Here is a 20910-nt window from a genome sequence, read left to right on the forward strand (position 1 = left end):
AAAAGGTAAAAGCAAGAGAGGCTATGTTGTTCCTGCATGATGCTCTGGCTGGGTTCCCTATTTCTGAGCTCTCCTTGTGTTGTGGATGTAGTCACATTGACCACAAAAGCAGGGGTCCCATTCAGCTAGGCAAGGTGTCCCTGTACCCAGAAAGAGAGTCCCTGCTCTAAGGCATTTAGGATCAAAATCTCAAAATGCCAGAAGTACTGAAGGGAGAATCCCTGGTTGTCCCCCTGGGGGCACAGGGCCCTCTTGGCTATCCAAAGCCAGAGGAGGAAAGCCCTTCTGTCTCCAGCATTCTGGGAAAGGCAAACCAGCCAAGGCAGCCAGCAGGACCAGGCAGAGGTCACAGCTCAGCACCTCCAGGCTCTCCCTGCCCACGGGGTGAGAGGGCAGGATGCTGTCTCACACCACCCCAGCCAGCAGGTTGAGGTCACAGTTGCCATGACCTGGGCTCGCACTCTCCCAGAGCCACGTGGAGCTGCTTTGCCTGGGATGGATACTTCATTTCTGAGCCAAGCCTGTGGAAAGGGGTGAGTGAAGCTCCTCTCCTTATCCTCAGTGGAAAGCAGGACACAGGGCTGAAGCTGGACAGGAAGGAGGTAACAGTGAGAGAATCCAAAAGTTGATTTTAGCTGTGTGATGGGGATTATCTGCACAGCATTCAAAGGATACAAAACAGGGCTTCATTTGTTATAAGATGACACAACTGCTCCAGCTCTAGCTGCCCACAGCTTCCCCCACTTCAGCAGCAATTTCTGTCAAGCCTTTCTGACTGTCAGGGCCAGACCCAAGCCATTAGCACAGAAGTAGATGATGGCTTTTGTTTGCTTTTCTCCTGATCCTTTTTTTTTTTTTTCCTAGTGTGCTCTACTGCTAAACTCCAAGAGTTTAAGCTTTGCTCATTTAAAAACAGAAAGGTCTGAGTCCAGTCATCTTTTAGTGATTTGCTTGCAGCCAGTTTTCCCACAAAAATAAGCAAACTGGAGAAAGGAGTCAGAGCCTAAGCCCTTTATGGGAGATTGATTGTAAAGCTGGTGGCAACATGACAAGCTGATTTGTGGTGGCTCCTCAGAGCTTGTTTGAACTGTAAACCTCAGTCACATTTATTTATTGTATCAATACAGGTTTGTCACAACCAGCCTGAACATAAATGCTGCTATCTCATGCCCTGACCATGGAATGCCAGGCACGGGGAGGGCACAAGAATGTGTCTGTGTGTGGGTATGTGTGCATTCATATCTCTGAGACACACTGTGCATAGCCTCTTGGCCCCAGTTTTCCTCTCCCCTGTTCCAGTGCACGCTGGATCGGGAGCTTGGCTTGCTGCCACATTTGGTGATGCCAAAACTTTCCATGAAACACCAGCCTGAGGCTTCGTGGCTCCTTCACAGAGACCTGGACCCCTTTGTGAGGCTTAATTCGCTCACTGTCATCTTTTCCAGTGATAGCTGCAGCAGCTGTTTCTTCTTCCTCCATAGCATGTGGGTTGCCAGAAAGCCTGAGGGGCCCACCAGCCAATTTCCATACTTGGATCTAGGTCTGTATCTGCATTATATTTTCTTGAAATAGTAGTCACATAGTGGGTCTCTCTACCTTCTACACAAATGTGATTTAATGTCTTCCTCAGCAGCACTGAGCTCATCTGCTATAACATGGAATTATAAGAAGGATTGGCTCTTCACTCATTAATGTAATCACTTTAGAGTAGTTGATATGTCCTATACACAGCTTATGGTGTAGAGTTTTATGATGTATTCCTTCACTTCCATATAAGTCTAAACTGGTCATAAAAGATTGCCACTTACTGAAGAAAATTATATTAATATTGCTGAAACTAGGACACAAATTGATTTTCATAGCAATGAATAAATAAATGCCTTGGCACAAGTCCTACTTTTCTTGCGCAGAAAAATGCAGATAAAAGGGAAATTCTATACCCTTCCACCACCTCTTTCTTATCTTTTACTCTGACCTTTTACTCTTTCCTTCCTTCCCTCATCAGCTGTGATCAGAACCGTAATATTAATAATGCTAAAAGCATTGCAAGCCTCTTGCTGGTACCTAGATTCACTGGCTAAACGTTCTGTGAGTCCAGTGACAGTTTTGGAAATGTTTTTGCCATATTTTTCAGAGACATCAGCCCACTAGGAAAATTAATAACGTTGAGAAGCAGGACTGTGCTGTACCTACCTCGAGTACCAGAGAGCACCACTGAGGCAGACTCTGGCGCTGAGTAAAGCTTGTCTAGACACAAAATTAGATTGGGTTAAAAAGACTTCTGTATTCCTGCTCTCTTCTGTTTATATGGCTCATATCAACACAGTATTTTAGTATGTGATGTCTATTTATATATTTAAGAGTTGTTAAACTTCTGTGCAAAGCACTGTCTGGATATTTTTATTTTAGTTTAAAAGTGAGTCAAAATACAGTTATATGTGTAGCATGATTTAAGACTACCAGGGCTTTCCAGTGCAAAAGACAAAATCCAAAACTGCTTGTTGAGAAATTGTGGATGTCCTTCTTCTGGAAGTGTTCAAGGCCAGGTTTGGTGAGGCTTTGGGCCACCTGGTCTAGTGGGAGGTGTTCTTATTCATGTCAGAAAGGTTGGAACTAGGGAGCCTCTCTCTTTAAGGGCCCTTCCAACCCAAACCATTTTATAATACTTACATAGACCCACCTTGCCCATAGCCACGAGGTCCTCCCTTCATCTGAATTATGCATCCCACAAGGAGTCCTTCACAGTAGGACAGGATTATAAACACTTGCAGGGTAATTTCCAGCAAGGCTACAGTAGGAACAAATTTGCCAGAGCTGGAAAAATGAATCTGTCATCACAAGATCAGTACTTGCAAGTAAAAGTGTTCAAGTTTAGCTTACGAAATTGTTTGCCTTGGCTTCAAGTCTGTCACTTTTAATGGATATTTTGTATTTCAGAAGCATAGAAGTGAAGGAGTATGTACTTCCATCAATATTTCAACAACCTCTGGCTTTGGAAATATCTCAAACAGCCCATCTCTCCACTTTTTTTGCTGTGCATATGTAAAAAATGGCATGATGTCTGCTATTTCAACAGGTGGCTTCTCACTGTAATGTGCTCCATGTGCTGCACAGGTCTGCGTTGTGCTCCTGCAGTCGGGCACCTACGTGAGCAAAGCAAGCTCAGCTCTCACACAATAATGTTGACAATGCAACGCAAAAGTCAAAGTTTTGAAAAAACAGTGCCAAGCAAACAGATCCACACTGGAAATAAAAAACAAATACAGCAGCTGAAAGCCAGATTCGTTACACATGCCTGAGTAAGAACAAACTGAATCTGTTAGTCAGCAAAGGGCAGTTACAAGGAATTGTCTCTCAGGAACTCCGCACTCTGCCATGGATGAGAACATTTTACCTCAGTCAAGCACGGGATGCCCATCCATTTCCATATAGCATTCCCAGGTAGTAAGAGAAAATTAAATCAATCACGAGATTCATAATAAAAAGTAAGCATGTATCACTTCATTATCACTACCTCTCTCAGGTAACAGTGTCTCATTGAGGATTACAGGGACAGGGTTATTGCCTCAGATGAACCTTCTTCAGAATCCTCTGAGGCATTTCAGATCTCACTCTTCAAGGGACAAAACAAACTTGAGAGGGAAAAAAACTGCTCCCAGAAATACTCGTTTACAGAAGGTGCCTCCTGCCTTTTAGCAAGGCTGTTTTGAGGGGAGCAGTTCAGCCTTCTGTCAGAAGCAGTCTCCAATTCATGTTTGAAGGCATTAACTCTGCCCTAGCTGAATCCAAGACAAGAACTTTGGGCACCAAACACCTCTGAATCACTTCTTGCGCACAGCTGGTTAGTACCAAGGCAAAAACTTTCACTGCACTAGAGATGAGCTTAGAAAAGCCAAAGCTGAAAATAATTCAACATTCCAGTGCAACAGCAGATTAAATAATTGCTCAAGAAAATGCATGCAAGGCCCATTATTGGTACACAGGAACATTTTAGGAATACTTTAGTTAACTGCCTTTAAAAAAAGACAACTATGGATGAAAAATACCCACTTAGCATTTCTTTCCTACAAGGAGCAACCTAGGCTTTCATTTGACTCATTTTTCTGATTACTATTCCACACCACCCTTTTTAAACAATGTCATTCAAGGGATCTTACCTGCTGTGCTTTGTGTAAACTGCCTTTAAAATATTACATCATGCTAAAATTTCTTTTTGAAAAGTCTAAAATTTATTAAAATAACCTAGTATTTTTTACTACCAGCAGGCTTAGTGCTATCGCTTTTTCTTTTTGCTCTGATTATTTTTCTGCCTCATGGTTATAGAGATAGTAGAACTGGCAAAAAAATGGGGACAAATTTAAGCCCAAGTAAACCTTGTTAATGATGCATCAGATCAGTGAAATTTAGGCCTGGAATTGAGACTTCCCCAGCAGAAAAGCCCTAATTTTAATCACTGCCTTTCACAGCACAGATCTTGACATAGGCTTCCATCACTGCCAGCTCCTGGGTTGCTGGTATGGGTAAGTCTCACCACAGGGGCAGAGGTCCACACAAAGCACAGATCTCCACAGTAGGTTTGCCTCAACCTTTACAAAGGGAAGCAAAGAGCTCTCGGTGTTTCTTAGGACCAGTCTTGATGTGCCCAGTTTGAACAATGGGATCTTTGTGAGGTTGCACTGCTGGCTGGGTCAGTTCCCATCCAACCACATTGTGCTGTCAACCACCGCCAGTACTGGACTAAAAAGAACAGGGGCTGTACTGAAATTTGGTCCAGGAGGGACAGTGAGGGTTTAGTTTGAAGGGGCACTGACCAAAGGAGAGCTAGACAGCACTCAAGGCTTCAGCAGCCCATCAGCTCCTGGCATGGAGAGCACTCCAATCACACCTACCCTATTGTTCATGGGGATGGAGAGCCACCATGCTGCGATCCATGCACTGCCAGGGTCTTCTGGCCTGCATCTGCGCCAACATCAGCCAAAGGGACCCTAAAATAGCACCTTGCAAATTTGAGTGGGAAGAGGGGAAGGGAAAGTCTGATTACCTTTGAGATAAATGTCCCTTTGATATCAAATTCCCTACCTCATGGCAGCAGCCTGCTGGTCTCTGGGGTTCAGTATGACCCCAGAGTGAGTGGGCAGTGGGTCACTAAATGGTGCATAGTAACCCTGCCAGTGGGTGCATGGGCTGGAGAACAGTTCCTTTCCAATGACAAGGCTGTGGGCCAGGCCTGGGGCTCATCCATGGAAGCGTGGAGTGCTCCAGTGACACGGGCCAGCTTAGGAGCTCATGCATTTCAGAAACACACTAAATAAATAAGCGGACCCATGATCAGTAACCACTGCTTCTGTAGGAAATCTATGCAATGAAAAAGTCATCAGCCCTACCTTTTTTTATCCATTCCTCTCATTCCTCAACTTGAATTTCTTTCCAAGTTGTGCTTTCCCACTCCTCAGCCCCCCGCCTTCAAATGTCTCTTTCCTTCAGAGTTGCAACCATGGCCACCAGCAAGGAAGAAAAAGCTGATACACAACTCTCACTATTCCACAGTTTTCTCTAGGGAGATTTAGAAAGGTCCCTAATGCAAAGAAAAATTAAATCAGCAGGTAGGAAGACAGATGCAAAGTGAAATTCAAGATGCTGAAAAGCTGCTTTTCTCCAGAGGTCCTACTCTTCCCTCTGTCCAGAAGACAGGAAAGAGCAGACTGTTCATGACAGAGGAGAGAAAACTTCTGGGGGTCTTTAGGGGGAACTCAGTCAAAGAAATTATTTTCCCACAGACCATAGCTGAACAAACCTTAATGGCTTTTTCCTGATTGAAGAATAAACCAACTATTAATTTATGACTTGAAGTGTATATAACAGCCTTCCAAATGTTTTCCAGTTCTGCCCATACTGATGCCCATGTCTTTTCTGTTTTGGTTTGGTTCTCGCCAGCTAATTTAGCTAATGGGCTAAATATACCTCATGAAGCTGCATCTTAAAAAAAAAAAAATTAAAATGGCTAATTAAAAACAAGGGCCAGCATAATGTTATATGTGTGTGCATAGAGAAGCACCCGTATTAGAGATGAAGCATAAGCACGCGGTGGGCTGGAGGGAAGGTGTTTGCACGGGGAAGGCAAGGGCCCCTGAACAGGTCGCTAGTGAGGGCACAATCCTGCTCGGCATGAGCAGTAACAGTGCAGAGGAGCTGCTGGGTGACGCGAGCCCACACGGCATCGCTGCCGGGACATCCTGCTCGCTGGACTTCTGCGGAACTGATAAACGGCTCTGGATAGCTTTGTTTGTTTAAACAAAAGCCGACGTTTTAACAGCAATAAAGGGCAGGCTAAATAATTCACTGGGCCGACGAGTGTGACCCCTGAGATTACGGGCTGCGTTTCAGAAACTGAACCCCACGGCACCTTGGTTTGTAAACATTCCCTGTTTGGGTAGACGGGATAAATTGTAAAATTAGATGGCAATATTAGCATCTTTCCTTCGCTTCCCCTCGCCGAAGGAAAACTGCAGAGGGAACACTGCTCAAGCATTTCCTTTATGCTCGTAAGTAAATCGTGAAACATCAGGGAATGAGACAGGTTTATGGCTTTCCAGTAAAATGCGATACAACTCATAGACACTGAGTGATTTCACAGTTACCTTCCCAAGTGCGGCAAAGAGAACAACAAGAAGGGGGAAAAAAACTCAACACCGTTTGCCTCTTGCTGTTGAAGGCTGGCAATGAGGTTGCAGGGAAAAATAACGTTTGTGATTTTCGAGCCGACCGCCTATGGACAGAAATACCAGCAGTAATGAAGCCACGGGACATTTTAAGCAATTTATTAGAGGATTGGGCTCAAAAGACTGAGCACCGCCACCAAATTTTTAAAAAAAAAAATTATGGGATCATTGCTGTTTCAAAGTCAGGGCTGTGGGTGAGGCTTATGTTTTCGTGATGCCTTTGGCAGCCCCCGCCCGTCCCGTGTGCTACTGCAGTGTGTTAGGGAACAATTAAACTGTTTTCTCCGAAGCAGTCCGTGCCCTCGGCGGGGGCGGGAAGAGAGGTGCAGAGCCCGGGGGAGAGCGAAGCCACCACGGGTAGATCTCTACCTTGTCCCTGGGCAGAGCCCGGCTGCCTGATGCCGGACCTCCCCCTCCCCGCCCGCCCCAATATCATCCCTCTTCCAGGCGGAGACTTCAACGCCCCTTACACCTCTGAGGCTATAAAGAAGACTCTCGGAATACAATAAAATACATAAATTCACCTCTTTTCTCGCACCTCCCCCACCCGGGCCTGTGGGAAGAGGGGGAAGGTGGAGCAACCTTCCACGATCATCCACTTTAAAATGCAAATGGACTCGCCCGCATGCTCCCTTCGGGGTACGCCCGGGCGAGAACTCTCACGGGTCCCACTCCAAACGCCGCTGTGAGGTGCCTTTCCATCTTTCCCGGCTCAACATCTCCGGTGCTGCGCCCAGCGCTCCCTGTTTTCAGGTTTGGGAGAGGTTCCCGACGCCTTCAACAAGGGAGAAGAGAGAGGGACCCAAGGGGAGTCCTGAAGGTCAGCGGGCACCCTGTGGGTTGGCAGCCCGGTGGCACCTCCGAGCCCGGCTCCCCTCGGCGAGCATCTCGCTTTTAATCTGCCTCCCGCCCGCTCCAACCTTTACGGCTAAACAAGTTCACAGTTTACACGCAGTAAAACGTCGATATTGCGCTTAATGGTTGCGGGGGAAAGGGTCTTCGCAGGGATCCTCATAAAAACCCTTTATTTAGTTTCGAGCATTTTCTTGTAATCAATAAAAGTTGTCTGTTATCTCCCGACGCATTTAGCGGAGAAGTTTATTGCCTGCCGGACGGATTAAGGGCGAGACAGGAGTGCACCATACATGGAAGGGACTCCCGAGTCCCTAGATCCGAGCCTCGGATTCATAAAATATAACCATCCATTACGTTGCCGATATCTGGAGCCAGCAAATATACACAGACCATAAATTGTCGCCGGCGGGGTGCGGGCCGGCCGCGGGCGCGGGGGCTCCGCCCGCCCGCATTCCTGCCCGCGCCGGGGGGGCGCCGGGGGGGTCCCCGGCCCATCCATCACCTCCGTTATGACTCTGCGATGCAGCAAATGGGTTGTGTAAAGAGGCAGCGTTTGACAAGGTGGCATGGTTATCCTGTCCAAATGATGCATAATATTAGTATTAGGGCTTAGATCATCGCATGCTTTTAAAATCATCACCGCTAACTAGGGATGCGGGGGGGGGGGGGGGGGGGGAAGATTCCTGGGGGCTGCAGGGGGCAAAAGTTTCCATGTAGATAATGATTATAGATGGTGGGATTTATGGGGAGGGGTGCGCGCACAAATAAACAGGTCTACTGTAGCGGAGAGAGGAGCCCGATCCCGCCGGGGCCGCGGGGCCGCCCCCCAGCCCGCTCCGCCCCCGGTGGGTTGCGGGGGCGAGGGATGGCGGGGGTCCGAGCAATCCACAGCTCTGGAGAGGGCGTCAGGACCTTTCCCACCTCCACCCCATCCCAGACAACATTCCCAAAGGTTTGAGGATAAAGTAGAGGACTTCTCACCCGCCGGCAGCTAACTCTCCACGGCTGCAGTCACTGACAGTGGTGGGTGCGGGCGGGAGGGGACTCTCCCGGGATGGGGAAGGGGCCACTTGAGGCGGACGATCCCCATTAAGATTTGTCCTTGAAAATACAATGCTGTGAAGCGAACGGTACTGGATGTATTATGTTCTAGAGAACTGAAGAACTACAGTAAAAAGGGAAGCCGTACAGAGCAAAGCCCGAGGCAGAACCAAGCTTCATATCATCCCTGTTACACCACTGGTAAAAATACCATGTCCCGAGCTGTGCTGAAAAGCTGTAGCCATAAGAAGGGGATGTTGTATCAGCTGCAGTCTAACCCCTTTTCTCCTCATCAACAGCCCATTTTTGTAGACTAAGCTCACACTGCTTCATCAAGTCATCTTACAGTCACTGTCCTGGGCATCTCTGTTAGGATCCAGACAGGAATCGTTATGGCCAGGAATTAAACATGCCTGTAATATAGGCACTTTTGCCAAAAAGGTCTTTTAAAGACATTGATACCTTCGCACAGTCTAGTCATTTACACAGACAGGTATTTGCAGTGAACTGCTTTTACATATAAATATGCGTGTATGTATGGACATGTCCATACTCCAATACATACGTACGGATTTCTGTATGAATGCGCTGAAAAAGAGAATCCCGACGTACTTCTATTGTCCTTAAAATAATAATGATAATAGAAAAGCTCAAATGGATTGCTTGTAAAACACAGGTTGTAATTCCCTCGAGTTATTTTTCATCTGCAACTACACGTTTTGTTTATGTGGTGTCAAAGGACAATGACAAGGCTTAGGGTCAGGTCTTGGGCTCGTCCATGGAAGCGTGGAGCGCTCTAGCGACGCGGGCCAGCTTGGGAGCTCATGCATTTTAGAATCATACTGGGATGTTTTCGAGGAGATGGACCGGCTCCATGCCGCGTCCCATCCTGCTTCTTCTTGCTTTCCATGGCTACGTTCAGGCACGATCTCGGGGGTCAGGTGGAGCTGGGGTCTGTCCCGGTCCCGCACGGGTCAGAGCCCTTTGTAGCCGGGCTTAAATGGGCCAAGGCCGGGCGGGCTCCGGGTTAGGGGGTGAGGGGAGGACCGGAGTGCATCTTCATTTCGTATCGATTCTGACCCTTCGCCTCAGGGCCGGCACCAGGGCACAGCCCGTGGAGTGGTTCGGCAAAGCCCGGTGACAACGGTGCCGTGAGGAGGATAAAATGCTCGCTCGACGTGATTTATCAGCCGTGTCTGACCCCTGAATACTTGACTTACACGGCTGGTGACACATTACCCAGGAAATGAAGCTGGGGTGATTTGTGTGTGTGTGTCTGTGAGAGCGTGTCACTTCCCCACCGACCCCTCTTTTAGGCTGCTGGGCAAGAAACCCTCCAACCTCTCTGTTCTCTTCACCATCCCCATCCTTTCATCACCCCCATGCTGCCATGCAGGTGACAGACCAAGCAGACAGGGCTGCTCCCGAGCAGCCATCTCTTTTCGTGGCCGAGGAAAGGAACTGGTCATCGCGAGGAGGCGGGAAGAACAGGCGATGGCACGAAGGCCGGGAGAGATGGCCTGGGACGAGGAATAACTGGAGGGGTGTGATGGCTAGAAACCTTTGATTTGGGGTTTGCCCGGAGAACGGGGGTGGAGGAGGGTGGCCCGGGTTTTTTAAGGCAAGCAGAAATTTGATTATAGCGTACGACAGAGCTCTGTGATTTGCGGTGAACGGATTTCATTAGCTACGGCCGCTTGAGTCTCGGAAAAGCTGCTTAGAACCGCGGGGCCGGGAATGAAGCTGACCCCGAGGGCGGGTGGCGAAAGGGGTTCGGTCGTGGCGCCGGTTCTCTGGGCCGGGGAGAACCGCGGCGGCTCCGGGCTGCTGCGGGAGCGGGGCTGGCACGGCCGGTCACTAACCCTGCCGCTCCCCTTTTCTCCGCGATCGGCCCCGTGGTCGACAGGGACTGCCCCGGCGGACAGGGACAGCCCTGGCCCCCGTGCTTGCTTTCCGCAGGGGGTGTGTGGGTCACAGGGCTCCTTTCGCCCCACCTGCCCTCCTGTCACCTGCCGCAGCCGTCATCGCGGCGAGAGGAGAGGGTTTGGCTCTGCTCGCTCCGTGTTCAGCTGCGGCGTTACCACTTTTGCTGAAGATGACGATGGTGGGTGGTGATGGTGGAGGCAGCAGCGGGCAGGAGGTGCCCGGAGCGGCCGCGCAGCCCGGCCCGGCCCGTCGGAGGCTGTCGGGCTGCCTGGCGGGCCGCCGGCGCTGCAGTGGGATCGGCTCTGATTGCCGTCAACGAATGTCACCGGCAGAAGGAAAAACAAAAGCTGCCTCCAAAGATCGCGGAGCAGAATTTGGCAAGGCTCCTAAAGACACCAATTAGCAAAGGCTAAACCCATTAATGAAGTGGCGGCTCTCTGGTTTCAGCCAGGTGGTGCAGATCAGAGTGCCTGTATCTGCAGCAGAGCCCCGCTTCCCTCCAGCCGGGACCTCACAGCAAACCTCCACATCAATAATACACTTAATGGATCTCATTAGGGCTGGGGCCGCGAGTCCCGGCCTGGGAGCGGCGGAGATGAGGGGAGCAGGAGGGCAGTGCTCCCCGCGCCGCGCCGGGACGGACCCGGTTCCCTCGAGGGACGATGGACGGCGGGGCCGCCGCTCCCTCCGCGGGTCCTGAGCTCGGGGCTCTGCACGAAACGCATTTATAGGCGGCTCTTTTCAAGATAAGCGAGACCTTGGCATCGCCTCACCGGGCTCGCCAACCCACACACCTCCCCTTATAATCAGAGCCACCTCTGCCCGCCCAGCCACGAAATCCGCCGCGGCCGGGCGGGCTGCGGAGGGCGGCGGTGCTCCCGCAGCGCGTACCCGAGCCAGGGCTGTGAAAGGGGAGGGGAAGGGGCTTCTGCAAATTGATTTAAAAAGAAAAGCGCCCGGACCACACCTCTGTTAAAAGGGACCCGGGAAAAGGGAGGAAATATTTCTGCTTCATCTGGGGAAAAACCTAAAAAGAGGGGGGAAAAAGGAAAACCGAAGTAGTATAAACCTGGCCGAGGTGAGCTAGCATATTTAGCTAATGGAGGTGGACTATGAAAAGAGACCTCATATTTCTCTCCGAGGAGTCTCTCCAGGTCCGCAGCCGAGAATACACACAGCAAACGTTGTGCTTGAATTATAGCTGAGGCTTTGCTTTATTTGAATTCACTGGTGTTTATTTAAGAAAGTGAATAAAGGTTTTGTGTAAACAGCCATTATTTCTGATGAGCGCTCAACAGTAATAAGAAGGGGGTGGTTTTTTTAGTCGAGATTGTGGCAAAAGTTGACATTTTGGAGATTGCAGTTTGTCTTGCCGACGCCAGTCAGTCCCGAGGCATGAACTGCAGGGAAAGCTGTGTGTGCTTGCGAGTGTGAAACGGCGATGCCGAGCGAACTGGGATCTGAAAACAATTATTTTTTAAGACATCAGCTTAAGCCCGACATTAAAATAAAATAAAAATATTTTCCTAAGGAGCGGGGCTGGTCTCGCTCTGCTAACGAGGGAGGCGAACTCAGGTTTCGCCGCCGCCGGCTCCGCGCCCACGGGGCTCTGGGGGGAGCAGCACCGAGGCGGGGGGACCGCGGCGGACACCCCATCCTCGCCGGGCAGGACAGCGGCGGATCCCCGATGCCAGTTCCTCACCCGGCCCTTTTGCACCGTGTATCTCTTAATTAAATTATTGCTTCTGTTTTGTTGTATTATTGTTTTGGGTTTTTTTTTTTTTTTTTTTTTCTTCTAACGTGGCTGTTATTTCTGAGGCTGACTTGGATCTCTGGAGATGGGAGGTCTCTGGTAAGAAATCGGGCGAAAAGAAAAGTATCTCATTGGGCTTCCTAACACAGTGCCCAGGAAAGGTGGGGTTATTGGTAAGCTGCTCCCCGGGAAGAAGGCCGGCCGGACCTGGCTCTGATCAGCCCGGCTGCGCATCTCTGCGAGTGTGGATGCCCCCAGACAGGGCTGGGATATTGGAGCGGCACGGCGAGGCCTCCCGCTTCTGTATTAATCCGATTTCCCATACATGCCAGGCAGGAGGAGGCAGGAAAACCTCTGCCTCCGCGCGGCAGCGTGTATCGCTCCCGCTTCTTGGTCTCTGGTACTACTTTTCATTTAAAATCAGCGCGAAAAATCTCTGTGGGGCATCCGGGTGGGGAAGAGAAGCAACGAAGAGAATTTGTGCGGAGAGCCTGCCCTTGCCGGGACCGCGGGGACCAGGGCAACGCCGGGGAAGCTCCTGCCAGCCCCTCCGCAGGGACCCCGGCCCCGCCGCGACACCTCGCTGTCACCCGGCTGCGCTGTGGCGGGCGGGGACAGCCCGAGGGGCTTGAGGTGCCCGGCACAGACCTGGAAAGAGTCACAGCGGATTTAGAGGAGGTGAAGAGACCGCCTGGAAAGCTGCTGCCCACGATTGAAACACCGTCGGGATTTTCGGGTCGGCAGTAAACAGTGAGCTCGGGCGTCTCTCGTTCAGAGACAACCAGCATCAAAAGCCTTTCGTGTTACCAGGCCATAACAAGCAAACAAAATAGAGGTTCCCCCAAGCTTTCTTTGACTTGTTCTGGGAGCGGGGGTGTTGCATTGCACTACGGACATGTCGCCTTCGCCAGCCAACGGCGTGGGAGCTGCCTGCGGTCACGACATTGTCCCGATTTTATCCCGCAGAAATCGAGCAGTAACTACAGCCTCGCGGGACGGGGAAAACTCCCTTCTCTGTAGAGAGGGACACAAATCCCTCCATGGGCACATCTTTCCCCAAACTCGTTTTCGTGGCTTTGCTGTACCTGCACGTGCACAGCAGGAGCAAACTGGAGAGAGATATAATTCATTTTCCCTGTAACCGGGGGAGAGGAAGAAACCCATCCTCCCGCTCCGCCACTTGGCCCCTCGGCCCGAAAAGCACAAAAAGCGGGCGCAGGACGAAGTTTCCATTCAGACCTGAGTATCTTTATCCAAACCTCGAGTCCCAACAGCATTATTCCCCCCCCTTTTTTTTTTCTTTTTTTTTCTTTTTTTTTTCTTTTTTTTTTTTCCGTGTTATCTTAAAATGATGCCATAAAGACATTGCCTCGCTCTCTCCCTGACCCCAAGTCCAGGCGGGCATTGCTCCCGTTATTTGGGGAGGCCGAGGTGGAGAGAGCCTGGCCCCGCGCAGCCAGCCCTGCGCTGGAGGAGACGCAGATTCCTTTAACCCAAGGGAAGAGAAACTCTTTCCCGACGCACTTTTCCTTTCTCATCTGACAAGAGCCACTCCAAAACCCTCTCTCCTGCATGGGCTAGTCTTCAGGAAGCAAACTCAAGAGGCAAACAAATTCCTGCGGCTCCGTGAGCCGCACCACGGTTGTTTATCGGAGGAGAAACAATTGGGCATCTGTCCCGCATCTTCCCTCGCATTTAGGGGAGTTCCAACATCATGGCAAATCCCGCGCTGATGGGCGCAGCCGCTTTCTGGGGCTGAAAGCGAACTGAGGGGCCCACACCGTGCCCCGATAAGCCGTGACATCCCTTCGTTGCCGCCCTGGCAAGGTCTTAAAGGCAGAATATTCATTTACAAGGCCCTTCCAGGTAATTTCTTCCCCCGTCCCACTTTCTGTCCCAAGAGGGGTCGATCAGGGACGGCACCCCGGGAGCGCTACCCCGCGCGGGCGCCGCGGGCACCCAGGAATGCATCAGAATTTTGTGCGCGCCCCCCTTGGAGATCACCCTGCCTGTGGTGGCTCTGACGGAGCCTCTGCCCTCCCGGTTACATGTTTTTTACCAATTCACCCGTCCCTTCGTCCCGCAAGATGTCTCTTGGCCTGCTGTACGCCCCAGCTCCTTCTCCCAGGGCTTCTGGTGGGGGCGTTCTGTGGGTGTTTCCCTTTCCTCTGGGCTTTGCTCTCGCTAACAAGGAGGAGGCCCCGAGGAGATTGTCCTCCCGGGAAAACCCCCCCCCGGCCTCGAAGGATTTCTCGCCTGAGCCTTCAGAGAAGCAGCGGACGAAGGCCAGACGTGCACCCGCCTCCACATCGGTGGAGGACACCGGCATTTCTCCGGTCTTTGGCTTTATTCCTCTGTCTCCCCTTTCTTTCTAGTGATGTCCCAAGTTCAGTGCCCATCGGCCGAGCTTGTGGGACAGAGGGAGGGCGGCTCGGCCTCTCCTGCCCTTCCCCTGCCTCAGTGAGCAGCATCCCGCCCCCCGCAGATTTCTGTGGCGAGGCAAAAAACTGTTCCCAGAGTGAAGCACGGGGGGCAGCTCACCGCCGCGGCTTTCGCTCTAATCCGTGCTGCTTGGCAAGGAAGGAGGGGGAAGCAGGCTGTCTCAGAAGCGGCCCCCGTCCTCCCTCGTGGCCCAGGAGGAACGGAGCACGGAGTAGCGCGGCGCTTTATATTTTTCCGAGGGCGAAGCTAACTATGAATCCGAGTGGAGCCGTCGGATCCCTGCCTGGATCCCCGGAGAGTCCCGGTGGAGCCGCCAGGCCGCACGCACCGAGGGGGGCACCCAGCGCCAGCGGCACCCACCGGGATAGGGGGAGAATCCGCCGTGTGTCCCCCTCCCACCCCGGTGCTCACCCTACCCCCATGTCACCATCCTCCTCTTCGCCGCGCGCAGCGCCTGTATGACGTCACAGCGCGCCCCCCGAAGCCGCACAGCCGCGCTGTGACGTCACCGGGGCTTGCGGAGAAGCGCGCGGCGAACGGGAGCGACAGCAAAGCACGGCAAAGCAAAGCGAAGCGAAGTGAAGCAAATCAAACACGTCGTGTCCCCCCTGCGCCCCAAAACTGCCCCGCCGGCTCCTGGCAGCGGCGCCGGGAGCCGCGGGCGGTTGGATAGCCCAGCCCTGCCTGGCATCCCTAAATCCACCTCACACGGCACCGGCACATGCGGGGCTACGAGTGCCACTGGTAACTTTCTCATCGGGGGCACGACTTTGCTTCATCAAATCCAGTCCTTGTCACTGCCTTCGTTAGAAAAAAAAAAAGAAAAAAAAAAAAAAAAAAAAAAAAAAAAGAGACGGCTGCCTGGGGAGGTTCCGAGGCGAGGAGAGGCAGCTGCTGCCTTCGAGCAGGGTGAAGGAAACTGGGGCAGCCACGCCAGCCCTCGCCCCTGGTCAAAAGACTGACGTGGCTACAAACCATAGCAAACATTTTATTTACAGGAGTTATATATATATATATATATTTATATATTTTGTCAGTGCAGTATTTCTTGGCCGGATTATTCGAAGCAACGAGTTGCAACCAATGAGGACGTTGGCAAAATACTTCACATTGTAAATTGTTTGGGGGGTGGGGCGGGGAAAGGTGGGGATTTCGGAGAGCATTCTCGCAGTCCCTCGCTCGGATTTTCCTGGAGAGAACGAGGGGCGGGAAACGGAGAATTAAAATTAAAAAAAAAAAAAAAAGGAAAAAAAAAAAAAAAAAGGAAAAAAAAAAGGAAAAATCCCCCGGTCTCCTGCAAGCAGCTCTGAGGGAAAGGCGGCCGCCTCACGCTCTGCCGCCCCGGGGCTGGGGCTCCCCGCTCCTCCTGCGTCCTCGGCCCCTCGCCCCGGGCCGGGCCGGGCGCTGGCCACAGGCGGGAGCGGGCCGGGGCCGGGGCCGGTGCTGGGCCGGCCTTGCCGCGCTCCCGGGGCGGGGGAAGGGAGATAAATTAGCGCACAGGTCCCGGGCCGCCCCGACTATAGACCGCTCCGCGGCTCGGGGCTGGCGGCGGCGGGCGGCGGGGATGGCAGGCCGGTGCTGCCGGAGGACTTGCCCAGCCCGGCGGCGGGCAGGCTCCGCTCGGCGCCCTCAGTCCGTTCCGTGTCGCTGGGGGCCATGTCGAGGGACTCAGCGTCGCTGCTGTCGCTGTCGCCTTCGGAGCGGCTGGGGCTGCGCTCGGGCTCCCCGGGGTCGGCGGGCGGTGCGCCGGCTCGCTGGGCCGCCGGCTCCGGCTCCGGCGGCGGCTCTTTGTCCTTCTGGGCCTGCGCTTCCTTGGAGTGCCGCCACTTCATCCGCCGGTTCTGGAACCACACCTTCACCTGCGGCCGCACCGCCCTTAGACGGGCGGCACGGCCCCACCGCGCCCCGCACCGCGCCCGGCCCCGACCCCTTCCACCAGCACCGGCAACGCGGGGAGATGAGGAGGCGCCGTCCTCCCCTCCCGCTGCCCACATCCTTACTCGACTGAAGGGTTGTTTTTTTTTTTTTCCTCCTTCTAGTTTGTGTATTTAAATACCGCACATACCCCACCCCGTGTTTGTTTGTTTGTTTGGATGGGGTTTTTTCCTCTCTCCTTCTACTTCTTCTTCCAGGAAACCAAATCTTGCTCAAGAAACCACAGCGTTATACAATTCTGTGCGCTGTGGGCCCTCAATAGTGGAATCATTACAGAGTGGCGTTTAATGCTTCCGTTTGAAGAAGTTTTTTCACTTCCTCAGAACGAAGGATTTCACAACGCAAGGAAAGATTTAGAACAAAAAAAAATTTAAAACAGAAAAAAAAAAGGGATATTAAGAACAGTGTTTTCGCTTCTACTTCCTTTGCCCTAAACTGTCTCCTACAGCAAATTTCACTCCAGTAAAGCGCACACTGATGGCCTGCCCTGGCCCCGCTCATCTCTCCGCCCGGCCTGCTCCTCGGTGGCCAAAACAAAGGCGAAAACTCCGCGCTGGGCCGCGGTACGCCGCGGAACCTGGGCGCAAGGGATGCTCGGGGTGAGGTGCAGCTCCTCAGACAGCCCCACTCATAAAGGAAAGGAAATCACTTTGAAGCCTCACTGCCCTCTGGTATTCATCTAAACTGGAAGTAAGGTTTGAAATAAAACCGAAGCCATTCTTACTTGAGCATCTGTCAGCCCCAGCATCGCCGCCAGCTGCTTCCTGTCCGGTTTGGTGACATACTTCTGGATTTCGAACCGTTTTTCTAAACCTTTCCTCTGCAGGTTAGAAAAAACAGCCCTGGACCAGGAGCGTTTCCTCTTGTACGTCTGGGGCAGCGTGTCCTTGGTTAGAACTGCATACGGACCTGGGGACGGGAAGAGAAAAGCAGGGGAAGAGAGGAGGAGATGGCGTTATTAATATCACAGGCTGAAAGGGAGCCTTAAATCGATCTGAATAAGAGTCGGAGTGCGATGTGCAGGGAGGGCCAGAGCCAGCGTGGCCCTGCCTGCCCGATGGGTACGTGTCCTGTCAGCTTGTGCTGCTTCGGGTGCGGGTGGAGCTGTGTGGAACCCGAATTTCTTCCTCTCCCACCTCCCCGCTTCTTCTCTCTCAGCCCAGGTTATTACTCCTGTACTCGATGGGATGGTCCTCTAGATTAGGCCCTAGGCAGCTCTTCCTCCCCCCCCCCCGCAGCCCGGCTTTTGCCCAAAATCTGAACCTCGCTATGTACACCCCGGCCTTGCAAAATTGCCTGGCGAGTCCCTCCGGGGGGAAGGGGGCTGCTCCAGGATGGAGGGCCCTGCGCCACAGGAGGGTCGAGGAGGGACGAGATGTACCTGGAAAAGTGTCTTGAAACTGGTGCTGCACTGAGCTCCTTGGGTTTGTGTTTAAGGGACCCAGGATAGCAGAGGCCTCGTTAATGGGGTCTAGAGACGCGAAGAACTGGCCGGCGGAAGGCTGCAAGGTGGGGACATGAACCCCAGTTTGGCGGCTCGTAGTTAATAAGGAGGTCAGATCTGCGAGCACAGGAACAAGGAGAGCTCTGTTATACCGCGGTCGAGACCGACAATCCGGCATGATTCGGAGCGGGTGCCCGGTCGGAGGGGCTCGGGGGGCCACTAAGCAGCCGTCTCCCGCCCCCAGGGGCTCTCCTCGGGAGAGGCAGCCATGCCCCGGCAGTGAGACGTCCTCCGACATATTTAGTCCCTTGGTCAGGATGTTTACAGGCTGCGAGGGGAGATGGACTGCCGCGAAAGCCTTTAACACGGGCAGTGCCCTGGGAGGCAGAAATCCCCGGCCGCTCCGGGAAGTGTGGAGAGCTTCGCTCGCTATTTACACGCTATTGATATTTTCCCAGGGGCGCAAGCCCCGCGCCCCCCGGCTCTGCCGTGCGGAGGCCGGGGCGGGGAGGGGGGGTTGGGGGGAGGCTCAGTGAGAGCTGTTAGAAACTCTGATTTATAACTCTTTTTTTTTTTTTTTTTCCCCAAATAATTATTTTCTCGCCTAGATCGAAAAGTTTTCAAATCGCGGGTGTAGTCGCTAATCACAGTACAAGTAACAGAGCACCGAGAGCGCTAGCAGGGAAAGCGGACAAGCCAATTTCTCTACCTCTCAGCGTGTTGCCTTCCTTGACTTTGGGGTCAAACTCCGCCGATAAAATGCGGTCGATGCCGAATTTCAGGTCCTTGCTGGCGGGCGCCGGCGCCGAGCCGTGCGTGTGGCCGCCGGGCAGCCGGGCGGGGGCCGGGGCGCCTCCGCCGCCCGCCGCCGCCGCTGCGGGGGACCGGTGCTGCGGGGGGCGGTGGTGGTGGGAGTGGTAGGCGGCGGAGAGCGGCGAGAGGCGCGGCGGGAAGGCGGCGGCGGCGGGGGCGTCGGGGGCCACAACGGGCGTGGGCCGGAGCGGAGAGGCCGTGGCGTGGAAGGGACCACCGTGGTGCACGGCTCCCAGCGCGGCCGGCATCCCGGTGCCGGGCCCTCCGGGCAGGCTGTCGGCGGCTCCTGCCGCCGCCTCGCCGCCGGCGTGGAGGATGTCGGCGATGCAGAAGGACGGCTTCTTCGCCGCCGCGGCGTCCAGCGGGAAGCAGCCGCCGGCCGCCGGCCCCGAAGCAGAGCAATACGCCGCTGACCACAAGCTGAAGTTGGAGGCGTAGAAAGGAGCCAGCCCGGCCGTGTACATCCTGACCGAGGAGGGGACGCGCCGCTCCGCAGCTCAGCTCCCGGGTGCGCGCCGCGGAGCTGCCCGCGGCCCCGGGCGCATGGGGAGGGATGGCGGGGCGAGAGGCGGTTGGTGGAGCACTTCCCGAAGGGGCAAGGACAGAGAGCCAACCACCAAAAAATGACGAAAAGAAAAAGAAAAAATTAACCCCGAAAATTAAAAACTCCCCAGAACCCACAGCCAGACGAAGAAAGCGAGCGGGCGAGGAGCGGAGCGGCGCAAACAAAACAAACCCAAACCAAACCCCCTTTCCTCGCACTGGGGGAAGAAAAAAACATCCACCCCTCCCCAAAACTTTCTCTGGCAGCGAGCAGCCCTCGCTCCCTCCCCACGCCCAATCCGCGATCCGCGGGGCCGGGCAGCACCGCCCGCCGACACGCCCACGCAGGGCCGGGGCCGGGTTCGGCCACCGCGCCCACAGCGCCAGCTGCGTGGCCCCGGACCCGCGATTCGGAGCGGTTTGCCGCAAAAAGGACACCCCAACACACACCTATACCCCCTTAAATTGCGCCCTTGACCTTGAACAACCACTTTCTCCCTACCCCTCCACTCAAAAAAAAAAAAAAAAAAAAAAAATACAGCGCAAGATCGCCGCGCTTGCTGCCGCCGCGATTTCCAAACGTTTGAAAGAAACGCGCGGGGAAATTTTTGGCTATTGGAAGCAGATCTGTCCTCTTGGAAACGATTCTCAAGGAAATGTGTTTCCTTCCCGGATAAATGAGCCTGGGATAGTCTGGAAGAGAAGGAGTCCATGCTGATGCACGCAATATATGTATTTATGAGAGCTCCCAGATATTCTGGGCCCAGGAAACGTTTCATCCTGCATTAGCAGCGATTAATTACCTGGTATTATTTTGACGACAGTGTAATTTTGCGGTAGATTTTTGTCAGGTTCTCCATCCCGGTGGCTGCTTGCACACTAATTACACCTTTAAAACTACTTTATAATTTCCAAAACCTTTGACGACAGAACTATCCCCATTTTTTTCCAGTACACCAGAATCATATGCTATATTCACTGCAATGATTTAGGGACAAATTTATGAAAGCATCTTTGGCGCATTTTTTTCCTCTGCTCTAACATCACATTTGTCCTGATCTGACTCTGAAAATCAAATATTTATTTATTTTTAGTTTTCGGACAAGTAAAGCAGGCACTGTCGTTTTGAGCAGCCTGCCGGGTCGGACGATTGCAAGTTTGCTTTGATTTTGTTACAGAAATATAATATTATTTTTTCCAAAGCGTTTCCCAGATTCTGACGGTTTTGGGGGAACCGCGAGAAAGGCGAACTATTTTTCTTTCTCCTGGTATGAAGATGTAGCTACTGTGGGAATATTGAAACCACCTGCGAGCAAGAGTGAACACGTTCCTTAGCCATAACCGTGTGCTATAAAGGGTGAAGGTGTGGCTGGCTCCCCGGGAAAAGCCAGGCACCTCTTTGGTTTGGTTTGGTTCTTATTAATGAGGCAAAACCGAAA

At 52.9% G+C, this 20910-nt stretch overlaps 1 protein-coding gene and 1 long non-coding RNA gene across 3 annotated transcripts; one reads left to right on the top strand and one right to left on the bottom strand.

Annotated features, from left to right (window-relative positions):
• The first annotated feature begins 480 nt into the window (after nt 1-480).
• LOC128786193 (uncharacterized) lies at nt 481-2473 on the top strand. The gene is made up of 4 exons (XR_008430202.1): nt 481-533; nt 1128-1224; nt 1446-1540; nt 2135-2473. It is a non-coding gene; the product is annotated as an uncharacterized LOC128786193 (long non-coding RNA).
• Nucleotides 2474-15304: 12831 nt separating this feature from the next.
• Nucleotides 15305-19639, bottom strand: HLX (H2.0 like homeobox). Of its 2 annotated transcripts, XM_053938380.1 has the most exons (4): nt 18825-19639; nt 18053-18232; nt 17396-17580; nt 15305-16595 (listed from the first exon to the last, which is right to left on the bottom strand). In XM_053938380.1, exons 1-4 carry the CDS (start codon nt 19390-19392, stop codon nt 16254-16256), a joined length of 1275 nt encoding a protein of 424 aa, XP_053794355.1. In that variant the 5' UTR covers nt 19393-19639; the 3' UTR covers nt 15305-16253. The 2 variants fall into 2 exon arrangements, with proteins under 2 accessions (XP_053794355.1, XP_053794356.1); XM_053938381.1 differs by lacking the exon at nt 18053-18232.
• Nucleotides 19640-20910: the final 1271 nt, after the last annotated feature.

The sequence above is a fragment of the Vidua chalybeata genome, chromosome 3 (assembly GCF_026979565.1).
Source record: "Vidua chalybeata isolate OUT-0048 chromosome 3, bVidCha1 merged haplotype, whole genome shotgun sequence".
NCBI classification, from domain to species: Eukaryota; Metazoa; Chordata; class Aves; order Passeriformes; family Viduidae; genus Vidua; species Vidua chalybeata.